Genomic DNA, 22,683 nt, shown 5'->3' with positions numbered 1-22,683 from the left:
CAAGTTGCTGCAAATTTGCTGAATTCCTCAGAGGCATAGGCGGGGCCATTATCTGATACCACTGTGTCGGGTATGCCGTGACGAGCAAATGTTGCTTGGAGGGCTTTGATCATGGCTGGTGAGGTTTGGCTTCCTAACCTCTCCATCTCAATGTACTTAGAGAAATAATGGACAGTCACCACAACACTGTCACCATTGAATGAGAACAAGTCAGTGGCAACTTAGCTCCATAGCCTGTCAAGAATCTCATGTACAGTGAGTGGTTCTTGGGTTTGAGATGGCAGTAGTGTGTTGCAGATGGAGCAGTTGCTCACGTAGTCTTTGATTTCCGAGTTCAACAGTGGCGAGTAGAGAACATCTCTTGTTCTTCACAGGCAGGATTCCACACTGAGATGACTCTCGTGCACCATTTGTATCAATTCTTTCCTCAGTAGTGTTGGTATGATGATTCTGCTGCCTTTATACAGTATAATTATAATCCTGGATGGAGAGCTCATCATGACACTTTACATATGGCTTCAATGGTACTTGGGTCTAGTCATTTGGCCAGCCTGAAAGGATATTTTGCTTGAGAATTTGCAGGGTGGAGTCCTTGTTTGTAGCCTCTTGAATTTGTTTGAGGCGTCTCGAAGATATTGGGAGGTGTTCGGTAAGATCCACTACTTCCACTGAGTGACAGAATTCAGACTGGGGTGACGACACCGACACTGACTAGGTAGGGTAGGCCCTAGAAAGAGCATCAGCTAAATACATTTCTGATCCTCTCTTATACGTAACATTCAAGTCATACCTTTGCAGCTGAAGGAGCATCCATTGTAGTCTCTTTGGTGAATTGTGAACTGGCTTCAGAGCTATGCTCACCAGTGGCTTATGGTCCGTTTCAACTGTTTCCACCCATGGACAAACTGGTCGAACTTCTCTCAGCCACAGACAATGGCCAGCATCTCCTTTTCTATTTGAGCATAGTTCCTTTCTGTCTGTGTGAGACCTCATGCTCCAAATGCTATGGGTTGGCTCTGTTGTAATAGAACATATCCTAGTCCACCCTCTGAGGCATCACAGTGAAGGGTGAGTGGCAGTTTCGAATCAAAATACTGGAGGGCAGGGACATTGGTGATCAGTTACTTCACCGTAGCAATGGCAGTGTTGTGCTCGGGACAGTTGGCATCCTTGTGGTTGAGCTAGCGTAACAGCTCATAACTACTGATAACTGAGATAAAAATTTTGATAGGTATTGTGTCATGCCCAGAAGCTGTTGTGGTGATTAGACGTTGGTGGGTTTAGGCATGCTGATAACAGCCGATACCGAGGGTCTGGAGCCAGTCCATTGTCTGTTAGTAAGTGGTCAATGAAGGGAACTGAACTTAGTCGGGGTTTAACTTTCTCAGGATTTAGCTTGAGGCCCCTCTCTGTTGCTCGGTCAAGAAATGAATGCAAATTGGAATCATGGTTTGCTGTGGCCTCCTCCTTAGAGTCGCCAAACCCACAAATCAGGAAATCATCAGCTATAACCTCGACACCACTCAGGCCTTCAACTACCTCATTCATCTTCTGCTGCCAGACTTCCGGTGCACTGCTAATGCCAAAGGGCATCCTCCTCCATTGATATCTTCCAATAGGACTATTAAACGTTGTCTAATAACTGGATTGTTCTGTCAGCTGCACCTTCCATGATCCTGTTTTGGCATCGAGGACACTGAATACCTTGGCATTGGCCAGACAGGTTGTAACTTCTTCAATGGTGGGGAGGGGGTAGTGGCTCCGCATAATTGCCTTATTGAGGTGCTGTGGATCTAAGTATATGCGTACCTTACCATCTTTCTTTTGTGCCACCACAATGCTCGACACCCATGGAGTGGGTTCCGTCAGATCTGCTTGGCTACCATTGTATCTAATTCAGCTTTGACTATTATCCCTCTTAAGGAAACCGGCAGCCAGCGAGGTGGATTGACCACAGGCACTTTGTCTGAGTACGTTTGGATTGTGTATTCTCCAGGGAGTTTGCCAAGGCCACTGAACACATTGGAGTACTATACTGACACAGTATGGGATCACTCAGGGTAGGTGGTGAGCCTGGTGTGTCTGCTGTGACAAAGTGAATGTTGTCACAGTCCAGGATCTGAACAAGCTTCATCCCTATGGAGCTCCCTTTTCTTAGGGTTGGCATCACAGAGGACCTCATAACAAAAAAATACAAACAATGTATCTGACAACTTCGTTCTACTCGAAGCATGACTTTGCCCATTGGTGTTACCTTGGAGTTATTGTGCATAGTGAGGCAGGCAGTATGGGGTGCCATTTGTGTCAAAACTCCACTTTTTTTAGACATTGTGTTTTTCATGGTTATTTACGTACGTTTCATGATTATTTACAAATAACTGTAGAATATGCATGGCTATTTACAAAATCATGGTTATTTACAAAAAGCGTGGTTATTTACGAAAAGCATGGTTATTTATGTAAGCATGGTTATTTACAAAAGCGTGGTTATTTACGAAAAGCATGGTTATTTACGAAAAACATGGTTATTTACAAAAGCATGGTTATTTATGAAAAGCATAGTTATTTACGAAAAGCATGGTTATTTACAAAAGCATGGTTATTTATGAAAAGCATGGTTATTTACAAAAGCATGGTTATTTACGAAAAGCATGGTTATTTACGAATAGCATGGTTATTTACAAAAGCATGGTTATTTACGAAAAGCATGGTTATTTACAAAAGCATGGTTATTTACGAAAATCATGGTTATTTACAAAAGCATGGTTATTTATGAAAAGCATGGTTATTTACGAAAAGCATGGTTATTTACACAAGCATGGTTATTTATGAAAAGCATGGTTATTTACAAAAGCATGGTTATTTACGAAAAGCATGGTTATTTATGAAAAGCATGGTTATTTACAAAAGCATGGTTATTTACGAAAAGCATGGTTATTTACAAAAGCATGGTTATTTACGAAAAACATGGTTATTTACAAAAGCATGGTTATTTATGAAAAGCATAGTTATTTACGAAAAGCATGGTTATTTACAAAAGCATGGTTATTTATGAACAGCATGGTTACTTACGAAAAGCATAGTTACTAAGTTTTTTGTGCAATATCGATACTACAAACTGGCAGTTATATATATTGATAACTTAGTTAATAACAGTGTGTATATGTTTGCACCGGATGTAATCTGTAACTAGCGTTCCCCGGAGCGGGCTAGCTAGCTGTCTGTAATATTGTTAGTTTCAGTCTGGTGCAAATTCACTAAGCGGATTCGCATACCGGAATCGAAACTGATGGCCAGTGGACTACATTCAGTTAAGAGTCAGTTGGGAAATGCTTGCTGGAAGCATGTATGGAAGAACTGGAGAGAAAAGGCTTCATCACGGCTATGGATGATGACGATGACAATGGTGATCAAATGTAAAATTGTAGGTAGTTACGTATAGCTAAGTTATATATATAGCTGTCTAGCCAGGGGTCACTAAATCACTTCATTAGCTATGCTACTCGGTGCCGTGTAGCTGAGACTGGTATAGAGTAGTATGGCAGCACCCACCCCTTTATTATTGTCATTGTTAATTAGCTAAGTATGAAGAAATCAAAGCTAAAAGTATCCAGTCCTTCCATGTATGCTTCCAGCAAAACATTTCCTAACTGAATGTAGTCCATGCACTGGCCATCAGTTTCGGCGTATGCCGATCCCGCGCTTAATGTATTTGCACCAGACTGAAACTAACAATGTTACAGACAGCTAGCTAGCCCGCACCAAGGGAACGCTAGGTTATAGACTGCATCCGGTGCAAATCTATACGCAGTGTTGGGCAAGTTACTTTGTAAAAGTAACTAGTTACATATTACATATTACTTGCAACTGAACTATTTAGTTACAGTTACATATTACCCATAAAATAAAGTAACTGTAATAATATTACATATTATATTACTTTGTGTCCACAGCCTTAAGCTGTCACGTGTGAAACTACCACCTTATCACGTGACATGATTGCGCTGTTGGACAATATGCAAATTTTGGTTATAAGTAAGAAGCTGGTGAATAAGCTTCATTCAGTAGGCCTCGTTACTTCGCTGTGGCTAGGCATTACTCAGAGGATAACTAACGAGATTAGTAACTTCGTTACTTGTAGTAATAATATTACGTAATATTAGACTTGTTACAGTAACTATATTACTTAGGTAACGCGTTACATTTGTAAGTAAAGTAGCTTGCGTTATATTACCTGTTTTTATATAGTATTTCGTTATATTACTTTGTTACCACAAAAGTAATAATATTACGTAACGCGTTACATAAGTAGCGCGTTACTCCCAACACTGTCTATACGCACCGTTATTAACTAAGTTATCAATATATACAACTGCCAGTTTGTAGTATCGATATCGCATGAAAACTAGTAACTATCATCGGCTTTTCATAAGTAACCATGCTTTTGTAAATAACCATTCTTTTCATAAATAACCATGCTTTTGTAAATAACCATGCTTTTCATAAATAACCATGCTTTTGTAAATAACCATGCTTTTCATAAATAACCCTACAGTTATTTGTAAATAACCATAAAATGTATGTAAATAACCATGAAAAATACAATGTCTAAAAAAAGTGGAGTTTTGACACAAATGGCACCCCATAAGGCAGGTTTTGGTTGGGCTGATCTGTGTACATTTCTTGTCTCCTGTGGCCTCGATATAGTCAGCAAGGGGCAAGATGTTACAGGAGGCCCCCGTGTCTATCTCAAAGCTTACTTTACGACTGTCATTGATTGTGCAGGTTACGAGAGCTGACTGGCTAGCGGGGGATATAACTGCGTGAATGAAAAGACTTTCTCATCACCACTGTTCTTATCTTCAACATAATGAGCTTTTGATGAACGACATTTCCTAGCAAAATGACCTTTTTCTGCAAATAAGGCGTTGTTTGTCAAAAGCAGGGCAGGCTTCTTTTCTGAATGCATGCCTTCTGCCACAATAATGACACAGCTTCTGTAAACTGTCAGAGTTACCTGCCAGCTGTATTTTCCCCTTCTCTGGTTTTCCTGTCTCCAGGGACTGCCATGTCCTGAGCTTGGAAGTGTGTGACTTCACTTGTCTTTAATAGTTTGGTGGCTTTGTCTAAGGTGATGTCGGTCTTGCTGAGGAGAGTTTCATGAACTTGATCATTCAGGATCCCACTAACAAGTCTGTCTCTGATCAGCTCCTCTGTCAGTCCTCCATACTGACACCAGTCAGCTTGTTTGATAATTGCCATCAAGTAGTGATCTAAGAACTTTCCAGGTTCTTGGGCTCTTTTGTTAAAGATGTACCTCTTGTAAATCACTTTTGTTACCGGTGTGCACCTTGTTTCAAACTCTTAAAGGACCTTTGCAATATCTTTCCAGTCTGTTTCTGATAGGGAAAATGTGTCAAACATGTCCTGGCCATCCTTTACGATTACATTCAGGAGTTGCGCTACTCTTACAGAGCCGTCTTCCTTGTCGATTTTGGCTGCAGTCTCGTAATACAACCAGTCCCGCTTGAATTGGTTCCAGTTGTCTCCCCGCCTACTTCTGTCCTCAAGGTTAAGAGGTTCGGGAGGTTTTGCTAACCTCTTGGTCATGTGCACAGTTGGTAAAGCGATGATTATTCATGGCAATATCATGAAACTAGAATATCACAATAGGAACACAGTTCAAACTCACATTAGGCGTGAAAGGACACTTCTGACACCATATTTTGTTAAGAGTCGAATCATCAAAATACAGGTTCTATAATTACAACAAAGCAACTGAATTTTGTTTAAATACAATAATAATTCTAAAATCACATAATTGAATTACAACAGTAGGTTAACATAGTTTACTGTTTACAATCCTCAGTGTCATGTCCATCGCTTACTGCTCCTAATAATGGAATGATTGACTGTACTGGGAGTATGTTTGAAGACACTTGTACCTTCTCATGTGATCAAGGTTATGAGTTAAGTGGTAATGAAACTCGGACCTGTCAAAGTAACACAACCTGGAATGGTACTGATGTGATGTGTACACCTGGTAAGTGTGTGTGTATCACTTGTTTATACTGGAACCTGTTAATCAGGACATTTTAGCATAATATGAACACATGGTCCCAAAGTATCCTTTAACATGTAATGTGATGTGGAAAATCAATACACTACTGGTTGGTCCCAAAGTATCCTTAACACACAGGTTTCCCCTGTATTACACTGTACTAACTTATGTTTGTATAATTTTACTATTTACTTGGTTAAATGCCACAGCTAGTATCAGCTTAATGTCAAGGTTTTGTGTGGCTTTTATTCTATGGCAGCTTCTGCTCAAGGAGGAGTCTTACATAAGTATATGCAGCTTTAAAGTGTAGCTACTATTCAGTATGTATTTATATATTTCATTGCACTATGTCATAAAACGAGGGAAAGCAGATGAAACATATTGCACAATGTAGAATGACCATTGCCTTTTTTTTTTCTTATTGAAATATTACTAAGAGATAGTCTACCATTAAACCCAAGGGTAAGTAGCTACCTTCTTAAATCTCACATCTACAAAGATTCAACTATTAGTTGCAGCATTGACACAGTACAACTATTACTTAAATGCAGTGCCTATTTGAGGTGCAGCATTTAATCAAGTAAATGTACTACACAATGGCTTACTTATGTAATTGATAACTGTAATTTTGTAGTGTCCTGTCAGCAACTTGCTACTGCACCTAATAATGGAATGATTGATTGTACTGGGAATATGTTTGAAGACACTTGTACCTTCTCATGTGACCAAGGTTATGAGCTAAATGGTAGTGAGAATAGAACTTGTCGGAGTGATAAAATCTGGAGTGGAACCGAGGCCATGTGCACGAAAGGTAGTAACTTTTATACAAGCACTCAATGCAGAAAATGAGTCACCCATTGGCCTTTTCCCAACGAGGCTGACCTAAATTCATTTTGATTACTGTGTATTTCTATTGGGGATGCTAATAACCTACAATAAGTTTCTATCTTCCAAACACTTTTCAACTCATATTTCTATACGTATGTACGTACATGCATTGCATGGATGCACACACACACTCACTAATATGCACAAATACACACACACGCACACACACACACACACACGCACACACACACACACTCACACACACACACACACACACACACACACACACACACACACACACACACACACACACACACACACACACACACACACACACACATGCACACAATTTCCTCAACCATGCTTGCTTGTTCTGTATAACGTATGAATCTGAACTTTGCTAAAGATGTGGTCTCTAAATTGCCTAGTACCACACTCATGTCCTATAGAGACCACACTCTGAAGCAATACAAATGACAACAATTACATGCCAGTAACATTGGCAATGCATGGTTTGAATGCACCAATTATGCTGGTGCAGTTTCAGAAATGATAGGTGCAGGTTAAGTGTGGGAATGGAGAATTATGTTGGCTTTTGAAACAATTATTTAACATCACAGTTCCATTTTAAAAGATGGAGATACTCTAATAGAGCAGTCAGAAATTCTAATAGATCAGCAGTCTCTGGCACAGTTGTACTACTGCAATGCACCAGTCACATATATGACCTAATTTTAGAAAACCATCAATATCTGCACATTTTTCAAATTTGTTCTTTGTTGGCTGTAGGGACAGAGGAATCGACTGGCTAAGTTTCAGCTTCATAAGTTGAGCAGTGTGGGAAATACAGCACTAGACAGCCATACAAGCAAATAAATCGATATGTACAGAAGCCATCGTGAAAATAGTCTACAGGTGCTTACATAAACTATACTGATACAACAGTGTACAGAGTTGACTCTTGGCTCATTGTGTTCGCCATGAGTTTGTGAATCCACCAAGGTATAGTTTTTTTGTTTTCCCAAGGTATGCGTCTGTGTTTAAGAAGGAAGGCGGATTCACTGAAGAACAATCGTCGGTAAATTCTTTCGTCACCGCAATGTAAACAAATGTCTGTAACTCAGAAACCCTTCTCATGTATGGAAATGAAACAAGGATTTTTTAACTCCCTATGAATAGGCAAACATGATTATTCCCAGGATTTATCCATTGGAGTGTTAATTCACCAACCAGTGAGGTGATAAAAACTTGCATAAATTGTTTTCTGGAACTTGCATTTTTTACCCATTGTTTTTATGTGTGTTTCATTACAAATGTAGTATTGTGTGTAGATCGACAGTTTTCCAAAATTCGGTACATACGTAGCAATGAAACACATATTTAGTAAATGGCCTATTCCATGTCAAATCAACAAGGAATTTAGGGTCACCTCTCAGATTTTGACGAAACTTGGTGTGTTTGTAGTACCTGTGGTGCTTATCACTCATGCTAATTTTTAGCTCCATACATTCCATAGTTTCTGATTTATGGCCACAAACATTTTGAATATTCCATGAAAATTTGGTCCATCTCTAGTTATAAAATTGATTGTAACTTTGCACTGTGTAAATATTTTTAAACACAATTTTCACTGATGGAAGACTGTTGATTGACCTTTCCAGTGATCCCTAAATTATGGGATATCTACTTAATTATGGTTCAAAAGTACTTCATTGAAAACTTTAATCCTTTATATTTTGAAAAATGCCGCTTGAAATTTTTCAAAATCTTTTGTGAATAATGATTGGGTCATAGTCTATGTTTGATAAAATTTTTGTGGTGGGACCACAATGGGCTCAAGAGATATAATGAATTATGTTGTGGTATGCGCTGGAATTTGCAGTCCATTATTGCTGTATTGGAGTGTACACCTCCAATAACCACTCACAGCAAGGCCATGCCAAGTTTGTCTTACAGAGTGAAGGTGTCTAGGTACATTGCAACCTGTATTAGTGACCACCTGTATTGAAAGGCCATCTATGTGCTGCAGTTAAGTTATACTTCATTGATGTATAGCACCAAAGCATCAATGGTCCTTATTAGACAGGTTGACTATAAATTATAGATCTTACCACCATGTGTCCATAAACATCATGTAAATGTTGTACCATCTCTTCACAAGTACCTTCTTTATTAAGTTGAATCCCTTTGTGGTGGACTTAGCCATATTTAAGTTTCGTATGTGGCTGCATAGGTACACACAACAGAACTCCTCAGAAGGGATACCTGGATACCTTGATAACCAGGACACCTGTTTATACACTGTACTCCCACTCTAGCGGTGCACATACGTTTAGACCAAGATACTTCTGTGGCTTCTGTAATATGAGCACTTTATTATATGTACTCCTAGCAATGGAGGGGTTTTACCATATACATGCATTAATTGTACCTTAATGTGTGAAATTAATTACTACATTACTTTACATTCACGGCCACTTTGAAGATCAAGTCATAAATTCATACACATACTCACATAGGAAATAAACATGTTGACCACATATTGAACATTTACCTGTACTGATCTCAAAACGTGAACACAAAATACTTTGAAAAACCATTAATGTTAGTAATTACAGTACTATAAATCACGCATTGAGCAAGTGTTAATAATATAAAAAACTCTTGGTACAAGTAATACATCTACTGTATATAGTGTAACTCTTCTATTCCCTGGACCATTGACGAAGTGCTCTTTTTTGAGAAACCACAGACTTGTCTTGGGTCCAAAATGTACGTACAGTTATAAAGTAAGATCATGAGGTTATCAAGGTACCCAGATATCCTTTTTGAGGAGGTCTGTTGTACCTATGCAGCCATGTACATAACTTGAATAGTGCAGAGTGGGGATATGTATGTAAGTGCACTACAGCAAGATTTTACTGAATAAATAAGGTATAACTGAAGAGATGGATGCATGATGATCTCATTTATAGTCAACCTGTCTAATAAGGACCATTTTTGGATTTGCTAGAAAAGATTGATGCTTTGGTGCTATACATTAAGATCCAATTAAAATATAAATTAACTGCAGCACATAGATGGTCTTTCAATACAGGTGGTCACTAATACAGGTTGCAATGTACCTAGACACCTTCACTCTGTAAGACAAACTAGGCATGGCCTTGTTGTGAGTGGTTATTGGAGGTGTACACTCCAATACATCAATAATAGACTGCAAATTCCACCGCATACCACAACACAATTCATTATATCTCTTGAGCCTATTGTGGTCCCACCACAAACATTTTATCAAACATAGACTATGACCCAATCATTATTCTCAAAAGAATTTGAAAAATTTCAAGCAGCATTTTTCAAAATATAAAGGATTAAAGTTTTCAATGAAGTACTTTTGAACCATAATTAAGTAGATATCCCATAATTTAGGGATCACTGGAAAGGTCAATCAACAGTCTTCCATCAGTGAAAATTGTGTTTAAAAATATTTACACAGTGCAAAGTTACAATCAATTTTATAACTAGAGATGGACCAAATTTTCATGGAATGTTCAAAATATTTGTGGCCATAAATCAGAAACTATCGAATGTATGGAGCTAAAAATTAGCATGAGTGATAAGCACCACAGGTACTACAAACACACCAAGTTTCGTCAAAATCCGAGAGGTGACCCTAAATTCCTTGTTGATTTGACATGGAATGACCCTAAAACTATTTGAAGCTGAAACAAAAATGTAAATGGACTAATATACAATGGCGTAGCTACCATTGAGGCAACCGAGTCAGCTGCCTCAGTAAAAAAATGCTTAACAATTCAGGCTGAGCAGCCTGAGTTTTCAGTGGCACCCCTAATTTTCTACTCAAACGTTTACTAAAACAGCATTACCGTACCACACATAATAGAATCCATGTGGCTGTAGTACTAAGCAGGGCCTGAGCCCACGGTGACAAAGCCTGGCATTGGCTGAACCACTTTTCAGCTACTTGAATTTGTATCAAAAAGGTCGAGATACTCTAATAGAACAGCCATCCAAATGTACTCTCAGTACAGATTATAGCCACTGTTCTCATTACACTGCTTGGTCTAAATCATTTACTTTTATACTGATTGTCTTTAAATTACTTTCCAATGAGTCAACTGCATGGCACTACATTGAGCTACTGAATTGATCACATCATGCACAGGGGCAGATCCGGGGGGGGGGGGGGGCTTTGGGGGCTGAAGCCCCCCCCTTCATATGGCTTTACTTGATCAATATGCTGAGTATTATAATGAAATTATAGTTTAACATAATTATATGATCACTAATAATACAAATACTCCTAAATCCACCTTATAAACATTTTCAAGGTATTATCAGTGGATTTATGCTAAAGGTTATGCAACAAGGACCAGAATCAGCATGGAAGTTGTATAAGATTGAGATACTCTAGTAGAGCAGTCACCTAACTACTCTAATAGAACATTCAGTGGATGGTTCTGTTATGGAATTTTTCCAATTCTACCTGTACCTATACATACAATTAAATGCTTTGGTCTGTTTAAAAGGCTTGATTCATTTACTTGTGTAGTTGTTATGGATGGCAATACTTAATTCAGGTACACAAGTTCCATTGGAAATGCTCTCAGATTCAATCTCGTATCATTCAAATTTCAAAATTTTCCAGTTTCAGCATTATTATTCTAACATGTACCTATTGTTGTGCATCATGTGCTTGGCTGTCTGAACCTAGCTACACAAACCTTTCCATTAATAAATGCTGCAGAGAGCCATACCTATAATCTGAAGGCAGTATACAGTATATAAAATATCTACAGGCAGAAATATGCATTTTATGTGGAAATGTCTCCAAACTGTAGTATTTTAGCATATATTTTTCAAAAATTTTCCTGGGGGGGGGGGGGGGGGGGGGGGGGCATGCCCCCAGACCCCCCTAGTTCCAGCATGCTTCACATGCTGGGAGGTGTACTTCACACACCTCCACCCAAGAGGTTAGTACCTTCAGTTAGCCCCTCCTTTTTATTAATCCTAGATCCACCCCTGATGCATTAGCACTACAATTAAAAACTTTTTTTCAAAGCATATAATTATTTTCAAAATTTTCCTCAAAGGAGCATTCCATCATACTCCTAGCTTGACATGCAGCTGAATATCACATGAAAGAGATAATCTCCGACTTAAATATCACAACAGATCAATATAAAGTATAGTGTGCATGACTACGTATGACCTCCATTGCAGTCTATGGATAGCCTGACTTCTAAGAATATCTCCGAAATAAGTCAGCTTTTTGTGCTGAGTGAAATAGCTAGTTTCATAATCGAAGCATGGTATACTGTAGCATTAACTAAGCTGTAGCATTAACTAAGGTTGAACATTATTTATGACATGTAGAAAAATGCTCAGAGTCTTCTGAAACAGTTTCTTCCATCCAACCAGTCAACCTGCAAATACCAAACTTGAAAGTGTTTGTGGATCAGTTGTGTCAGACCCTCTCAATTTGGTCAATGCATAAACTTTACCTCAGTAAAACTTTATTCCTGACTACGCCACTGAATATAGCAATAAACTGTCATTATTGGCCAATGATGGTGGCATAATTTTGCGAAAGCATAATATTTTATTTTTGAGCACTATACAATCAAAAGCATAATGCTCAACTTTAAGAGCATAATGGCCTCATGATTATACATGGTCATATCAACAGTCACGAGGGAGGTGTAAGTTTCTAGTAATTAACAACTACATTTCTTGTTTGCCAACAATTATCAAGCTATGATAACAAGTTGTAGTTTAGGCTTTAAAACACAGGATTCTAACTATATAAAATTTATAAATAAAAAAGAAGAAAACATGCCACCAGACAAGGATTTTAAATCTCCAACCTAACCACAACTCTTACATGTTATGTCAAGAGTTCTAACAGTTAAACTACTTTTCATAGCTGAAGGTTACTCTACACCATTATCTTTAACACACTGTAGAAGAAAACAAAAGCACATGAAGTCTAAATTAAGAATGAAAATCAGAGTAACCAGATGATAAGTGTTTCATTTCAAACAGGAGTTATGTTAATCAGGGCCGGTGGAAGCACTACGGCCACTGCTGTAGCAGATTTTTACAGCCCAACTTAGCCAGTCATGTGAGCACATGCCTAGCTAAGCTAATATAGGTACACACTAATAAGGTAGCTCCGTATAGTAGTTGCGTCGTCATGACATACACTAATTTATAGACACCAACCATTCTAACCTTTAATGCAGTAAAAGGATGTGCAGCCAACTTCATGTTACCACTTGTTTATCCTCTATTATATTCGTGCATCTAATGATTGAAGCACGTGATGACCAGTGTAGTGGAGGTTCTTCCAGCTCTGCTGAGTGGTAGGTTATTATTATTATTGGGGGTACAGGTAAGAAGGCAAAGCCTGTAAAAACCTGATCAACTGTATAAACGAAATTAGACTTTACACCATGTAGAAAGGTAGTGTGACAGCTAGGGAAGTTATAAAAGTCAGTGTATATATGAAGCAATATCTTAAAATTTACTCTTTTAAAGTGCTAAATTTGCTTCAGAATGTGGTTTACAAACACTAAAAATTCAAAATTTTCCTGGGGAGGCATGCCCCCAGGCCCCCCTAGAGGGCTCATCACAAACCCTGAATCATTACCTGGCTTGTTGTCTAGTACTGCATATCTGAGATGTATTATTTATTGGGTAAATATGTATAGTTTCTGTCTACAATCCTCAGTGTCATGCCCATCACTTACTGCTCCTAATAATGGAATGATTGACTATACTGGGAATATGTCTGAAGACACTTGTACCTTCTCATCTGATCCAGCAAGTAAGTTATATTTTGTACCTGAAGTCTAATGTACGTATAGATGGTACTTCCAGATCCTGTCTGCCAGGCAGAAACAGATAAGGAGTTTGGAATTGAATGGCCGGGTGCAATACGTAATAAAACAGTTATGAGATGCTGTCCAAATGGAACAGGTACTATACAAATTCAAATAAATTACATATATACCTAGGTTTCCTTGACTACATAACATGTAGCAGATAAGTGTGTATAAATATTTGAGGTGAAAATTTTGGAGGCCTTATTTACATAAATTCCAAGCCCAAGTATAAAATTCATTGGGTAGCTACCAGGATTCACTTTTGCAATGAATTTGTTACACAGGTTGTGCATCACGGCTATGCAACTCATCAGGTAAATGGGAAGTAGCAAATGTTAAGAAGTGTTGGAGTGTTGTGTATCAAGAACTGGAAAAGGTACAAGTTAATAATGTAACTAAGGCCAGTATCATCTTTATCACTATAAGAACTCGTCACTACTGGTTAATTCTAGTGATGAAGCACTTCCTGGAATGGCACACAAAATACAAACGGAATTGGCTAAACTAGTCACGCCGGGATCATATTCTATATTCCCTCTTGATCTGAAATCTGTTAATGTTATAAATAGAAATATTTTAGAGTGAGTTGCATGATGTGTTCACCATATCAACCATTCATTACTTCACATTTAGTGCTGTTGAAAATAACACGGATACATTAAATATGGATGGTTTTATTAATGTAAGTAATGGGCTTAACTGTGACTGATCATATTATATAATTATTCAATATACATGTATACATGCAGACTTCAGTGGGTCTCCACAGCAATTTGCTCCACTCCAGTAATAAACCTGGTTATCTACAGTTAATGGAAGTAAGCATATACTATTTTTTATAATAATCACTGCTGTATCATTGTATATCATTGCAGGTAAACCGCACAGAGAATCAACAGTTGATAGTTATTACGGAAAGACTTGGCATACTGTTAGCTAGTAACATCAATAGTACCATTGGAAATAACAGTATGAAATTTAAAGAAAAAAATTTAGGTACAAAAATAATTTTTTTTCTTGTGATGTGTGTATGTGGTTTTTTACCTAGCTTATTTGGTGTATTATTTATTTTGTTAGCTATTTCAGTTGAGAAGAGAAATGCATCTAACCTCGAAACTGTTAGTTACATTGGTGTGGAAAATGATGCTGCTATTATTATACCAGCAAGTGTAATTAAAGAAAGATCAGAAACATGTGGTAACTTAATTATTTGCTAAACGGCTATAATATTTTATTTATCAGGTGACAAAATGGTTCCAATTGCTCATATTGAATACACCAATATAGAGGACTATTTACCAAGGAATTTGTAAGTCATACTATATAGTATTCTTGAATTGTGTAATACATGCACCATGTAACCAAATATATTTGCTTATTATTTAGGAGTATGCCAAACAAAGGAGTTCCAGTTAGTTCAGTGATTTCCAGTCAAGTTGGGAATTCCACCATGCCAATGTCTTCTGATGAACCAATTATTTTAATGTTACCACACAATGCTGTAAGTTACACTGATAAGATGTGCCATCTCACTTTATTTGTTTATTCACAGGAGAACATTACAGGAGCTAATGTGAGTACTCTCAGATGTGTATTTTGGAATTTCACTTTAACACAAAATGGGTACGTATTCCTGCATGCATGTACATGCCTAAAAATGAATTGTGATGTCTCTCACAGTGTCACTGGTGGATGGGATACCAACAATGTAGTGGTTGTTGATGTAAATGATACCTTCATTACTTGTAATAGTACTCACTTGACCTCCTTTGCTGTACTAGTAGACGTAACTGGAGGAACAAGCAAACAGGTATGCACACAAAATTTTATATAATGATTCTATTTTATTTGCTGTGTGTGACAGAGCAAAGAGGAAGCAACTGCTCTAAAAATAGTGTCATACATTGGATGCAGTGTGTCCATAGTTTGCTCCGTGATAGCTATATGTTTACTGCTAATATACAGGTGTGAAATATAGTTTGTATTAATGGCTTGCTAAAGTATACATACATACAGTTATTGCAATGATATTGGCTATGTATACAAACTACAGGAACACAATCTTAAAAGGAACTCATAATTTCACTCATCTCAATCTTGCAATTGCTCTCCTGTTGTCCTTGCTTGTGTTTGTTGGTGGAATTGAAGGTGGCACTTACAACAAAGTAAGCAATAAAAGTTATTGTTGGTGTTTAGCTGTATTCATTTGACCACAGGTCGTGTGTACAGTTGTGGCTGCTCTCTTGCACTACTTATTTACTGCAGTATTCAGTTGGATGTTGTGTGAAGGAATCTTACTTTATGTATTTCTAGTTAAAGTGTTTAACTTGGGATCTTTCACAAAAAAGAAGCTGTATTTTATTTTCGGATGGGGTAAGTAGCCCACACACACGCATACACAAGCATGCATGCACCACACACGCACACACACACACACACACACACACAACACACACAACACACAATGGTTCTAGCTGCGATCTTCATTTTCAAAAGAATGATTATTGTGCATTAGTCAATTAATATACGTAGTGACTAGCTGGCCCACTCTCTTCATCAAATTGTTATCTGCTCAAATATTATGGTACACTGTAAGAGTTTTTCAATCATTTTATCAAATGACTGAATGGTAATGTAAAATTCAACCTGTATAAAATGATTACATATATCAGCCATTTTCAACTGTTTCTCTTTCTGTTCCTGTCTCAACCAAGGAATTATTAACATGCAGTGTTTATATTTCTGAAGGTATTCCTGTACCAATTGTGGCTATTTCAGTTGGAATAGCTCACGATCACTATGGAACTGATGAATTGTAAGGAACAACGTACTGCTTAGCACAATGTAACAAGTTTCTCTTCTCTCTAGTTGCTGGATATCCACTGATGATGGAACTATTTGGGCATTTGCAGGACCTATGCTTCTGATTGTTACCGTAAGAACAAATTTAAGCATGAGAAAGTAAAACTGGTCATTTAAATGAATGAAACATTTAATGTATTGAAATTGTCTCAAGCTAATGCTAATGCTGTTTTAATTGCCAAATTGGCTTGGTAAATGGCTAAAACAGTGAAGCCACAGTTTTCTGAATCTATGGAGACCATCAAATGAATACTCCATAACTCTGCAAAATTACAGAAAAACATTAATTTTTATGGTGTTCAAATACTCTAATAGAACACTCATTATTGTAATATATAGAGCAATCACATTAAAAGTTTGCTGATCAGAAGTTGAGATTTAAGAAAAATTGTATTGCACTGCTTACATATTTAGGACTAATTGTTATACAACTATTCGCAATGGTAATTGTTACGTATGTATATTGAGCCGATACTCTCTTGCTTGTGTGTGTGTGTGTGTGTGTGTGTGTGTGTGTGTGTGTGTGTGTGTGTGTGTGTGTGTGTGTGTGTGTGTGTGTGTGTGTGTGTGTGTGTGTGTGTGTGTGTGTGTGTGTGTGTGAGTGTGTTTAACCAGGGTCTACTTTCTTTGTATTCAGGTGAACACTGTTATCCTGTTCATGGTGTTTTATGTGTTATACAAGACCAAATCACAGAAAATGAGAGCTGATACAGCCAAAAGAATTGCTGTTGTAAAGTTAGTTATGTAAATGTACATTTGTAACTGGTTTGGCAAAACTCAGCTTCAACTCACAACATAACATCGTCAGTAGATATGATGATCTCAAGTGATCATTGTATTGTAATGTGTAATGCTATGCTAATGCAAGTATTTGACTGTTTATTAACTGGTGTATAAGTTTCTGGTTCCAAAAATATGCCTGTTTTGAGCAACTTTTGTACATGTAGTAATATTGCACATGATAGCCAAAAATGACTGAAGGCAAAGATCCAGTTTTCAGTCTGCAAGACCCTTAATTGGAGCCCTCCTAGGCTTACTGCTAAACACTACTCCAACAAAGCCATGGCCCTTGAATGGTACCAAACCTCTAATGAGTTTCATAGCATCTGAGGAAAGTCACAAACTTGTTACTTCTGAAGAAAGGACATAGAGTATAGTATATATGGTAGTTTATGAGGCCATCCAATTGTGAGATAAAAACACAAGTTTGATTTTTTTTTGTGTGTAGAAGCTGAGTTATGTATGTCAAATCCGTCTCCTTAGCTTGAAGTATTGATTGATTGTTTTGAGGAATTCTTTTGGTATATTCCTCTTTACTGTAGATTGAGCATTTTTCTTTGACTAACTGCTTTTGTACACTCTATAGGTCACTGCTTAAAGCAACTGTTGTACTGTTACCACTACTTGGACTGACTTGGGTATTTGGTTTGCTGGCAGTAAATAAAAATACTAGTGTATTTGCTTGGTTATTTACTGTACTGAATTCCTTACAGGTAATGTTATAACACATTACTGGAAATGTTACACACGTGTATTTAATAGGGGCTATTTCTTCTCAGTTTTCATGTAATCAGAAATGACAAGGTGTGAACATAAAATGACTGGATTTGTGAAAATGGGTCTTACACTGACAACCATATTACCAACTTTGACGATTCATAACTTCAGATTGGAAAAAGATATTGGCTTCACATTTGGTCAGTATTGAGCACCGACATAGCTAAATGAATGGAGGTTTATATGTTTCTTGAACACTAAATTACAGTCTTCCAGAATTGGATGTGTGTGGAAGACCCCTTTTCGCAAATCCAGTCACAAGTACATGATGCGCTAAATGACAAAAAAAACTGATTTTAAAGGTGAGAGCAAGGATCAAGAAAATATTTGGCTTCAAAGAACCAACTTCAACTGTTTTTACTGTAAGAACAATTACGTTATGGTCACAGAAGTAAAGTATGTGTTATTTTTAGAATCGCAGACCATATATGTCAAAGAAAGTGATTAGAGAAGGTACATATGGACACAGTCTACATGTCACATAGTTATATTGTGCGTTGTAATTTAGTAACCTCAAAGAAAACTAGAAATCTAAGCAATGGAACAAATCAGTCACAGTCAGTAGATAAACCTGATTGCAATAATTTTTCTGAAAGAGTTTAGTCCACAGTCAGGCAGTGAACATCATGATGTTGATATCAAGGTTGAAGGTGGACAATATCATAATGGGAACATCAAGATTCAATGTACTGATGTTTAGAAGATCTACAATACTATGTCATATTTGTGCTATCATGATGTATATAGGATGTGTGTTATGTGAAATTTTTCACAGGTTCATTTCAACAATACTGTAAATATACCTTTTTTATTACTTCAGTTCCAAAATCCATTCAGGGACTATTCAAAAATCGACCTACATGCACTTGATGCTTGAAAATGATTACTGTTTAAGTCCTTATTCTTGAAATCGAGTAAGTGTGGCATTAAACCAGGTGTAATATAGTTGATTAATTGAGATCTATGTACTTAGCAAGTTATACACATGCCCCTATATAATTATACCAACATTATTAATTCTAAAAGTAATAGTAGAACGGCATAGCTCACATATTATTAGTGATTTTAATTTTTTGATTGAAAAGGTTCAAACTTGGCACATACAGATACTGTACTCAATCCCTTATTTTTGGGTTTAGTCACTTTAGTGCCAATGACTTTTGGTGACCTTTACAACCATTTTATATCAAAAATTTCTAATTTTTGTCTTTAACTCCCTGAGGCATTATTTACATTGTTAATGGTAACATGGTACCAAAGTTAAACGTATTGGTCTAAGAAATTAATTAATTTTTGTTTGTCAAAGCCATTTCTGATCTAAAGTTATGCTCTAATTTCACCTGCCCATATACCTAAACTATGCTGTACGGTTGGTTTTCACTATTGATAATTAATAGCTCTTGATGATATCAAGAGTCCGTAATAGATGATAATGATAAGTCCAATGCACAATTTGAATATGGCAAATACTTTAAGGCAGCCATGATTCTTTCTAGGCCAAGTATTTCCATAGAAAATTAATGCTTTTTTGTTGCCATGGAAATCAAACCACAGGCATAATTATTATCTAATCCAAAACAGCCAAGCTGTAAAAAAAGTGTGCGGCCCTCAGAAAGGCTATGGTGAAAAAAGATGTGAAATCCAAGGTGGCGGCCAAGAAATGGCTGTGATGGTAGGTTAATGGTAAAAATTTTAATAATGACAATTCAGGTAAATTTTGTGAAGCGGCACAAAAATTCACCTGAATTGTCGTTATTAAAATTTTTACCATTAACCTACCATCACAGCCATTTCTTGGCCGCCACCTTGGATTTCACATCTTTTTTCACCATAGCCTTTCTGAGGGCCGCACACTTTTTTTACAGCTTGGCTGTTTTGGATTAGATTTCATTTCTTTTTGCATTTGTATACCCCAAAGCCGGCCTATGGCCAGCTTTGGGACTTTTTTAACCTATGTTTTTTTTCTTTACTACAGGAAGAAGTAAAGATGAAGTAGATATACTTTAAATATTTTATCAGTAAATGTACAAATTATATATATAATACATATGTGACCGGATTTGCAAAAAGGGGCCTTCCACACACATCCAATTTGCCAACTTTGACAATTGATAACTTCAGATTGGAAAGAGCTATTGCCTTGAAATTTGGGCAGTGGTGATTTCTTTGCAGCTGAACTCTCCACATGATGGTTTCTTTGTAGCTGAACTCTCTACAAGGCAATTTCTTCTAGCTGATCTCTCTACAGGGAGATTTGTTTGTAGCTGAACTATCTACAAGGTAACTTCTTCTAGCTGATCTCTCTACAGGGTGATTTGTTCGTAGCTGAATTCTGTACAGGCGATGTGTTTGCAGCTGAGCTCTTTACAAAATGGTTTCTTTGTAGCTGAAATCTCTACAAAGTAACTTCTTCGAACTGATCTTTCTACAGCGTGATTTGTTTGTAGCTGAACTATCTACAAGGTAATTTCTTCTAGCTGATCTCTCTACAGGGTGATTTGTTTGTAGCTGAATTCTGTACAGGTGATTTGTTTGCAGCTGAGCTCTTTACAAAATGGTTTCTTTGTAGCTGAACTCTCTAAAAGGTAACTTCTTCTAACTGATCTTTCTACAGGGTGATTTGTTTGTAGCTGAACTATCTACAAGGTAATATCGTCTAGCTGATCTCTCTACAGGGTGATTTGTTTGTAGCTGAATTCTGTACAGGTGATTTGTTTTGCAGCTGAGCTCTTTACAGAATGGTTTCTGTGTAGCTGAACTCTCTACAAAGTAATTTCTTCTAGCTGATCTCTCTATAGGGAGATTTGTTTGTAGCTGAACTATCTACAAGGTAATTTCTTCTAGCTGATCTCTCTACAGGGTGATTTGTTTGTAGCTGAATTCTGTACAGGTGATTTGTTTGCAGCTGAGCTCTTTACAGAATGGTTTCTTTGTAGCTGAACTCTCTACAAGGTAACTTTTCTAGCTGATGTCTCTACAAGGTGGCTAGTTTGTAGCTGAACTCTCTACATGGTGGTTTTTTTGTAACTGAACTTTCTACAAGTTGACTTCTTCTAGCTGATGTTTCAATAGGGTGATTTGTTTGTAGCTTCACTCTCTACAAGGTAACTTCTTCTAGCTGATCTCTCTACAGGGAGATTTGTTTGTAACTGAACTCTCTACAGGTGATTTGTTTGAAGCTGAACTTTCTAAATGATGGTTTCTTTGTAGCTGAACTCTCTACAAGTTAACTTCTTCTAGCTGATCTCTCTACAGGGTGATTTGTTTGTAGATGAATTCTGTACAGGTGATTTGTTTGCAGCTGAGCTCTTTACAGAATGGTTTCTTTGTAGCTGAACTCTCTACAAGGTAACTTCTTCTAACTGATCTTTCTACAGGGCAATTTGTTCATGGCAGAATTTTATACAGGGTGATTTCTTTGCAGCTGAACTCTCTACATGGTGGTTTCTTTGTAGCTGAACTCTCTACAAGGTAACTTCTTCTAGCTGATCTCTCTACAGGGTGATTTGTTTGTAGCTGAACGATCTACAAGGTAACTTCTTCTAGCTGATCTCTCTACAGGGAGATTTGTTTGTAGCTGAACTCTCTACAGGTGATTTGTTTGAAGCTGAACTCTCTAAATGATGGTTTCTTTGTAGCTGAACTCTCTACAAGTTAACTTCTTCTAGCTGATCTCTCTACATGGCGATTTGTTTGTAGCTGAATTCTGTATAGGTGATTTGTTTGCAGCTGAGCTCTTTAAATAATGGTTTCTTTGTAGCTGAACTCTCTCAAGGTAACTTCTTCTAGTTGATGTCTTTACAGGGTCACTAGTTTGTAGCTGAATTCTCTACATGGTGGTTTCTTTGTAACTGAACTCTCTACAAGGTAACTTTTTCTAGCTCATCTTTCTACAGGGTGATTTATTTGTAGCTGAATTCTTTACAGGTGATTTGTTTGCAGCTGAGCTCTTTAAAGAATGGTTTCTTTGTAGCTGAACTCTCTACAAGGTACCTTCTTCTAGCTGATGTCTCTACAAGGTCACTAGTTTGTAGCTGAGCTCTCTACATGGTGGTTTTTTTGTAACTGAATACTCTACAAGGTGACCTCTTCTAGCTGATCTTTCTACAGTGTGATTTGTTTGAAACCGAACTCTCTACAAGGTAACTTCTTCTAGCTGATCTCTCTACAGGGAGATTTGTTTGTAGCTGAACTCTCTACATGATGGTTTCTTTGTAGCTGAACTCTCTACAAGGTAACTTCTTCTAGCTAATCTCTCTACAGGGAGATTTGTTTGTATCTGAACTCTCTACATGATGATTTCTTTGTAGCTGAACTCTTTGCAAGGTAACTTCTTCTATTGATCTCTCCACAGGGCGATTTGTTTGTAGCTGAACTCTCTACATGGTGGTTTCTTTGTAGCTGAACTCTACAAGGTGATTTTTTCTAGCTGAACTATCTCTTTCCATAGTTGCATGAACTCCCTAC

The 22,683-nt window shown here is 37.4% G+C and overlaps 2 protein-coding genes across 13 annotated transcripts in view; one reads left to right on the top strand and one right to left on the bottom strand.

Annotated features, from left to right (window-relative positions):
* LOC136265214 (uncharacterized) overlaps positions 1-22,683 on the bottom strand; it is a 272,681-nt gene that overhangs the window by 214,705 nt on the left and 35,293 nt on the right. The window lies entirely within an intron of this gene.
* The window catches only part of LOC136265205 (adhesion G protein-coupled receptor E2-like), a 53,182-nt gene that overhangs the window by 15,713 nt on the left and 14,786 nt on the right, over positions 1-22,683 (top strand). For 4 of the 7 annotated variants that reach the window (XM_066060058.1, XM_066060054.1, XM_066060053.1 and 1 more), the window contains 25 exons: positions 5,870-6,043; positions 6,696-6,872; positions 13,644-13,739; positions 13,793-13,891; positions 14,082-14,173; positions 14,224-14,378; positions 14,431-14,479; positions 14,547-14,615; positions 14,673-14,793; positions 14,875-14,994; positions 15,040-15,106; positions 15,184-15,298; positions 15,350-15,420; positions 15,478-15,607; positions 15,662-15,762; positions 15,851-15,962; positions 16,014-16,170; positions 16,546-16,612; positions 16,666-16,732; positions 17,297-17,394; positions 18,026-18,152; positions 18,202-18,243; positions 18,519-18,578; positions 18,630-18,669; positions 18,725-19,130. In XM_066060058.1, coding sequence (XP_065916130.1) covers positions 5,870-6,043; positions 6,696-6,872; positions 13,644-13,739; positions 13,793-13,891; positions 14,082-14,173; positions 14,224-14,378; positions 14,431-14,479; positions 14,547-14,615; positions 14,673-14,793; positions 14,875-14,994; positions 15,040-15,106; positions 15,184-15,298; positions 15,350-15,420; positions 15,478-15,607; positions 15,662-15,762; positions 15,851-15,962; positions 16,014-16,170; positions 16,546-16,612; positions 16,666-16,732; positions 17,297-17,394; positions 18,026-18,152; positions 18,202-18,243; positions 18,519-18,578; positions 18,630-18,669; positions 18,725-18,819 — 2,501 coding nt within the window. In that variant the 3' untranslated portion in view covers positions 18,820-19,130. Of the gene's footprint in view, positions 1-5,869; positions 6,044-6,695; positions 6,873-13,643; positions 13,740-13,792; positions 13,892-14,081; positions 14,174-14,223; positions 14,379-14,430; positions 14,480-14,546; positions 14,616-14,672; positions 14,794-14,874; positions 14,995-15,039; positions 15,107-15,183; positions 15,299-15,349; positions 15,421-15,477; positions 15,608-15,661; positions 15,763-15,850; positions 15,963-16,013; positions 16,171-16,545; positions 16,613-16,665; positions 16,733-17,296; positions 17,395-18,025; positions 18,153-18,201; positions 18,244-18,518; positions 18,579-18,629; positions 18,670-18,724; positions 19,131-20,191; positions 20,276-22,683 lie in introns of those variants that run through there. The other 3 variants (XM_066060055.1, XM_066060056.1, XM_066060057.1) reach the window with 3 other exon arrangements.

Source organism: Dysidea avara, chromosome 8, assembly GCF_963678975.1.
Source record: "Dysidea avara chromosome 8, odDysAvar1.4, whole genome shotgun sequence".
NCBI classification, from domain to species: Eukaryota; Metazoa; Porifera; class Demospongiae; order Dictyoceratida; family Dysideidae; genus Dysidea; species Dysidea avara.
Note: the sequence above shows the minus strand (reverse complement) of the source record. Positions and strands in the feature narration are given on the sequence as shown.